Source organism: Aedes albopictus, unplaced genomic scaffold (genome assembly GCF_035046485.1).
Source record: "Aedes albopictus strain Foshan unplaced genomic scaffold, AalbF5 HiC_scaffold_396, whole genome shotgun sequence".
Lineage (NCBI taxonomy): Eukaryota > Metazoa > Arthropoda > Insecta > Diptera > Culicidae > Aedes > Aedes albopictus.
Window position 1 is genome coordinate 17644 of NW_026917195.1, and position 7037 is coordinate 24680.

The following is a 7037-nucleotide window of genomic DNA, read 5'->3' on the forward strand; positions in this document are numbered from 1 at the left end:
AGAATTCTCCCAGGAGTTCCTGCAGAAGATCCTCAGCAAATCCTCATGCTTGTCCTCATGCAGATCCTCGGCAGTTCCTCCAAAAGATCCTCAGGAATTTCTCTAGGAGATCCTCAAAAATTGTGCCAGAAATTCCTCGAAACATCCTCTAGAAGTTCCACCGGAATTCTTTCATAAGTTTCCCGAGAATTTCTTCAAGAGTTGAGTTTCCCGAAAATTCTCCCAGGAATTCTTCTACAAGTTCCTCCAGGAGTTCCTCGGAAAATTCTACAGGAGTTCCTCGGCAATTTCTCCAGGACTTCCTCTGGAATTCCTCCAGGAGTTCTTCGGGAATTTCTCAAAGGAAATTCCTCCACGAGATCTTCGGGAACTTCTGTAGGAATTCATCGGGGATTCCTCTAGGAGCTCTTAGGAATTCCATCAGGAGATCCTCGGGAACTCCTTCAGAGCATCCTCAAAAAATCCTTCAGGAATTTCTCGAGAATTCATCCAGGAGATCCTCGGAGATCCTGCAGGAAGTGCTCGGCAGTTTTTAACAGAAGTTCCTTGGAAATTTCTGTCGGAGTTCCTCGGGATTTTCCAGCAGTTTATCGGGAATTCCTTGACCATTCTTCCAGGAGTTCCTCGGAAATTTCTACAGGAGTTTCTCGGGAATTCCTTTAGGAGGTCGAATCGAATCGAAATTGAATCGAATCAAGAATTCTTCCAGGTGTTTCGAGAATTCGTGCAAGAGAACCTCGGGAGTTCCTCCGGGAGATTCTCGTCAATTCCTCCAGGAGTTGCTCGGGAATTACTCCAGGAGTTCCTCGGAAATTCCTCCCGGAGCTCCTCGGTAATTCTTCCAGGAGTTCCACAAGAATTCCTCCAGGAGATCCTCTAGAACTTCTTCAGACGACCATCGAAAAATCCTCCAGTAGTTTCTCGGAAAATCCCTCAGGAGATCCATGGAGAAAATCGACGAAAATTTCTCCATAAGATCCTCAACAATTCCTCCAGGAGTTCCTTTAGAATTCATCCAAGGATCCTCAGGAATTCCTTCAAGAGATCCTACATACATAATTTCTACAGGAAATGTTCGGTAAATTCCTTCCAGGAATTCTTCGGGAACTCTTGCAGGAGTTCCTCGGGAATTTCTCCAGAAGTTCATCGACAATTCCTTCAGGAATTCCTCAAAACGTTTCTTGGAAAAACCTTCAGGAGTTCCTTGGGAATTCCTCTTGGGACTCCTCGGGAATATTCTGAGGAGTTACATGTTTCTCGGGAATCCCTCCAATAATTCCACGAGCATTTCTTCATAGTTTTTTGAGGTTCTTTTCCGGCAGTTCCTCGAGATTTACTCTTGGTCCCTAGAAAACCTACTCCAGGAGTTTCCTGGGAATTTCCGACGATTTCCTGGAGGTATTCACAGGTATTTATAGGTATATCCAGATGAATTTCTGATAAACTCCTGAAACATTTCCCGAGAATCTTCTGGAAAATTTCCCGAGAAAATGCTAGAGGGATTCTCAATGAACTTCTGGAGGAAATTACCGAAAAATTCGAGAAATATCGAGAAATCATAGAGGAGTTTCCAAAACTCCTAGAGGTATCCTCCTTGAGGCATACCCGAGAACCTCTTGAAGAATTTCCGAGCAACTGAAGGAGAAATTCTCAGCAACTCTGGAAGAATTCTCGAGTAACTCCTAGAGAAATCCCCAAAAACTCCTGGAAAAAATTCGACGAACTTCGAGGAATGCCTGAGGAACTCCTAGAAGAATTCGAAGGAATACATGGAGAAACTTTCCAAGAATTACTAGCAATTACTATGGGAGTTCTGGAGTAGAGGATATTCTAAAGGAATTCCTGAGGAACTCCGGAAAAGAGTTGTTGGCAAACTCTTGGAAAAAATCCCGAGGAAATCATGTAGAACTTCCCGAGGAACTCCTAGAAAAAATTTCGAGGAACTCTTGATAAGTTTCTCAATAAACACCTAAAGGAATTTTCGAGGAACTTTTGAAGTATTTTTTGAGGAACTCCTTGAGACTCCTTGGAACTCCGAAGGAATTCCCGAGGAACTCCTAAAATAATTCTCGAGGAATTTCTGAAGAAATTCCCGAGGAACTCCCGGAAAAATTCCCTTGGAACTCCAGAATCAATTCCCGAGAAACTCCTGGTGCAATTCCTGAGAAACTTCTAGGAGAATTTGCGAGGAATTCTTGGAGGATTAACTGAGGAACCCTTAAAGGAATTTCCGAGGAACTTGCAGAGGAATTCCCAAGGAGATCCAGAAGAATTTCCAAAGAACTCATTGAAGAAATTCTCGAGGAATTCTTAAAGGTATTCTCTAGGACTTTTTGGAGAAATTCACGAAGAACTCCTGGAAGAATTTCCGAGGAACTCCTAAAATAATTCTCGAGGAACACCTAAAGGAATTCACGAGCAACTTGAGAAGGGATTCTCGAGAAACTCCTGGAGAAATTCCCTTGGAACTCCAGGATGAATTCCCGAGGAAGTCCTGGAGGAATTTCCGAGAAAGGATTTGTCGAGGAATCAATGGAAGAATTCCCGAGCAACTGCTGAAAAAAAAAAGATTCGGCAAACTCCTGGAGGAATTCCCATGGAACTGAAAGAATTCCTGAGGTACTCCAGGTGGAATATCCGAGGAGGACATAGAAGAATTCCTGAGAAACGTTTGAAGGTATTTCTGATAAAATCCTGAAATTCTCATGGAACTTCTAGAGAGATTCCCGAGGGACTACTGGAGAAATCTTAAAAGGCTTGGACAAATCTTCGGACAAGTCTGCGGAAAATTCTGGATGAAGCTCTGCTTAAAATTCAAACGAAGTTCTGGGGGAGAATTTCCGAAAAAAAAACCTTGGTAATATTCTAGAAGCAACCTCTGTTTTTGGAGGTTTTTGAAAAATTAGAATACTCAGTTGAATTTCCAGAGGAATTTTGTTGATGAAAATTTTATTTTCTATAAACAATTGCTGATGAGAAATTAATTCAACAGTTCAGCATGCTTCCTAAAATTTCCATGAAATGGTGGTCATCTAGTTTGATTCGTATTTTAACTTAAAACTGCTTCAAAATTTCCGCCAATACGAAGACCGAAAAATTAGGAATTTGTAAGTTTTAAGTTTTAAAAGTTTATAATTTTATCTACAAAAATTAAAACGCATTTCATCTGAATTTTTTCCAAGATTTGAAATATTGGTATAGAATAACAACATAAATAAATATTATTTTTCAGCTTTCAAAAGTCTTCAAAAGTCTTCACAAAATTTAAAATGTCTTCTATATGTCTTCACAAAAATAAATGTCTTCACAGAACTTCAAATGTCTTCAATTTGAAGACATGTCTTCACATCTGGCATCCCTGTTTGACGCAGCTGCATCGTGGTTCTCACCGTGCACAGTGATCAGCTGACTGTGTCCTTCAGAAACGGAGTTTATTTTGATTAGCGCCCGGCACTCAAAATGTGACAGATGTCATATAATTTTCTTGTCTCCTAGTGGTTTCGCAGCGCGGCGTCACGAACACTAATGCAAATCTACTGGTTGAAAATATGCCCATTTGATTTTGCCGGGAACTGCTGATTTTTGTTTACTATTTTCAACCAGTAACTCAGGTAGTGTTCGTGTAATGCAACGTGTACGTATACACAACACTACTAAAAGCAGAAACCACTCTTGTTTTTGGGTCACAGCGAAAAAGTCGCTTTCGCTGGTCTGGTCAGTTGCATTTTTTATAAAAATTACGAACTTCTTTTAATGGGAATTAAGTGCTAAAGTGAAAAAAATAAAGCTATTTTATTCCTTCCACCCGGTAAGATGTCAAAATCCAAATCAAAGCAACATCAGTTGAGCAAAAGCGTAAGTACTGAAAGCAAAGTCTCCCGGCTTGACCCTCGGTGTGAATGTGGGGGGACTCACCTGACCACTAATCATCAGCCGTCGTCACCCGCGAGCAACAAAAATAACCTTATTCTTTCTACGCTCGCCAGGAACAACGCGATGAGTATCGCAACTTTCGGGTAGTGTTCTCCTACTGCATACTGATCATCTTGCTGCCGGTGGCCACTTTCTTCGGGTGCAAGTACGTGCTGTGCGACAAGTTTTTCCAGCTAACGGAAGTGAGCAGTAACATCTACTCGGCCGTCGTAGCGGTCATTGCTCTGCACATAGCCCTCGGCCTGTACATTTACCGGGCGTACTTCTACAGTGATTCAGCGGCAGGCACTGCTGCCGGAGGAGGCTACCAGAAAGTCTCCCAGAAGCAGGACTAGAAAGATAACTTCCCATCTATCATCCATCATCGCCGTCGATAGCTTCATCCTTACCTATATAAGAGCAAACGAAAAGCCATTCCACATTCTCATTTCTGAATCATTAACTTCTCATCAAAATGGACAAACTGGATCTGACGAAGGGCCAGGTCATTCTGCTGGAACTGGATGATGAATGCGTCATCGGAGAAGTTCTGCACTTTGGCGGAAAAAAGTCCTTCGTTCGACTGAAGAACGTCCGGGACTTCCAGAGTAATGTTCCCATAGCTGGCAATCAGGACTACTACAGTTCGGAAATTCACAGCATCAAAATCATCCAGGATTGCCAACCAGAAGAATCGGACGGACCGCAGGGATCGACCCCTGCCAAGTCCACCGCTTCCGACTGCATCACTCGGATCAACCTGGAAGACATACAGGAAATCTACGACCGTATCGATAATCACATCTTCGTGTTCCAAACCGACATGAAGTACCACGACGCCATCAAATACCTTCGGACGCAGAAACTTCTTGCCATCGGCATGGAGGGCGTTGAAGGTGGACGTCACTCGCCGTCTCCGTCTCTGCTGTCTGTGGCCACACCGGAGCGGATCTATGTGTTCGATGTGATGTGGATGAACGTGCCGAAAGATTTGCGGGCAATACTGGGCGATCCGAAAGTGCGTCGTGTGGCGCATAACGCACGGTTGGTGGAGGACGTGCTCAAGCATCGGTACCAGGCACCGCTGGGGAAGTGCTTCGACACGCTGGTGAGTACCTATTATAATTCAAAGCTATACTCTACCACTAGGACCACATACATACATACATTTATTTGCTCAATATAACATTTGAGATAAGACGTAATAAACAATAGTATACGCCATAATACTCGGTTTGTGGCAGCCGCTCTCCATCCTCGGTCACGCCCAATGCTCGCCAAGTCACGCTCCAACTGGTCCTCTGATTTCTTTGCGCTAAACACCTTCTTGTGCCAACTGGATCAGTCGCCACCAACTTTGTAAGGTTGTTGTCCGGGATTCTGTTACAAGTTTTATTTTTGTGATACGTGCTCTATTTTAACCGAAATGTTTAAATATTTCTCCAAGTCAAATTAAAAGAACAAGTAATGCTCTGGCGTAATAGAACCTCATGAAATCTCATTGGTCTCATTTTGATGGCCTACATTCAGGTAATTTTGGGCAATTATTAACTAGTGTAGAGCCTTCTCTAACAGAGACATCAAAGTGTACACGTCTCATATTAAAACGAGATTCAGTAGGCCCCCTTAGGATTAGAAACTCCTAGACAAAACTTAAGCTATGAAAGCAACTAAAGTTGCGAACAAAAGGCAGCCTGTCATACAAAATACTATTACGGCAGTGCTTCCCAAACTGTGCGCCGCGGCGCCCTGGTGCGCCGTGAACATCTCTCAGGTGCGCCGCAGGCTCTTCAACCAAAACACAGCGAATATATTTTTAGTTGTTTTTGTATTGTTTAGTAAAATTTGTGTCACCTCAAACCCTTTTTTTACTCTTCTATACTAATGTCTTGCCTTTTTTGAAGAAGACTTCAAAGGAAAGTCATTCAAAGGAGTTTTCCCTCTACTAAATTTTCTATTGAAAAGTAAATATTCCAAAGTCTACAAATGTTTTCCGGAATTTCTAATATCCTTATGAAACATTTAGATTTTTCAAAATTTTAAATTTTCGGAATGTTGAAATTTTTTGTAAAGACTCTCAAATTGTTATTTGGAATTTTTATGATTCTGCTTAGTTTTCAATTTTATCAATAGCTTGTAATTCAAAGTAGATATCTCAAGAAACTTTTTTCAAGTTCTTTCCATAATACTGTCATCTATAATTACTGTCAATCTACAGGTCTTCGTGCAGTCTTAAACGTTTCGGGACAACATTTTAACTTAAATCACTATCATAAATTGTTTGCTTGTCTCTGTAAATGAGATTAACAGCTCTAGGCTGGTTTAGCCCTTTTTCGTAAAAAAAATCTGTGACAATTTATGTATCGATGATTTTGAAAACCTTCTTTTTGAGTTGTTGATTTGAGTTGAGTTTTTTTAGTTTTGAGTTTTGAATACAAAAACATGACCCCTCATCGTCACTTTCAGCCGTCCTGACAGCTTCTGAACAATCCATTTTCATTTTCCTAAAATCTACGCATTTTGTTTAACAAATTAAAAAGTTTTGCAATGCAATCCTCCAGAAATCTAACATTTGTGTTAAATTATTAGATTCACATTTTTTTTATTTTTGAATTATAGATAAGCATGCCATTGAAGGACTGATCAGATTTGATTGTTATAGGAAAGCATGCCATTGAAGGCTTTTTTACGATTTATATTTGAAATTTTGAACTGAAGTTGTTTGAATTATTAAAATTCTTTGTAAAAAGTTGTTGGTGCACCGCGACAATTTTGAAAATTTCGAAAGGCAAAAAGTTCAAAAATTTCAAAAAGTTTGGGAACTTCTGTATTACGGGATTGATTGATGGACCAACAACTTTTATGAAACCTCGTCATCTTAGATTCGGAAATTGTTATCCGCTACGGTAACAGGGCAAAATATATGTTCTGTGTTGTATGTGTCCACATGTGATGTCCTAGTTTATTACGCATTTGTAGTGTTCCACCGTATTATGCCGACTTTGGCCACCTTCTGGATCCTTCTCCCCCACACAACATTCTCTTGCACACCGCCCCAAAGATCGTCCTTAGCACGCGTCGCTCGTAAACTCCGAGAGCTTGCATAGTCCATGATGTCTCGTGTC

At 41.1% G+C, this 7037-nt stretch overlaps 2 protein-coding genes across 2 annotated transcripts; both read left to right on the forward strand.

The window, feature by feature from the left end:
- Positions 1-3663: 3663 nt before the first annotated feature.
- LOC134284642 (vacuolar ATPase assembly integral membrane protein VMA21 homolog) lies at positions 3664-4268 on the forward strand. Its single transcript, XM_062843643.1, has 2 exons — positions 3664-3855; positions 3987-4268. Exons 1-2 carry the CDS (start codon positions 3814-3816, stop codon positions 4266-4268), a joined length of 324 nt encoding a protein of 107 aa, XP_062699627.1. The 5' UTR covers positions 3664-3813.
- Positions 4269-4386: 118 nt separating this feature from the next.
- LOC134284641 (protein Exd1 homolog) lies at positions 4387-5113 on the forward strand. The gene has a single exon (XM_062843642.1). The coding sequence runs from the start codon at positions 4388-4390 to the stop codon at positions 5096-5098; it is 711 nt and encodes a 236-aa protein (XP_062699626.1). The 5' UTR covers position 4387; the 3' UTR covers positions 5099-5113.
- The last annotated feature ends 1924 nt before the right edge of the window (positions 5114-7037 follow it).

Excerpts from the sequence above, each read along its gene's own strand:
- LOC134284641 (XM_062843642.1), top strand. The coding sequence starts at position 4,388 with ATGGACAAACTGGATCTGACGAAGGGCCAGGTCATTCTGCTGGAACTG.
- LOC134284642 (XM_062843643.1), top strand. The coding sequence starts at position 3,814 with ATGTCAAAATCCAAATCAAAGCAACATCAGTTGAGCAAAAGC. Across the intron at positions 3,856-3,986 it reads AACATCAGTTGAGCAAAAGC|GAACAACGCGATGAGTATCG; the intron begins GTAAGTACTGAA and ends TACGCTCGCCAG.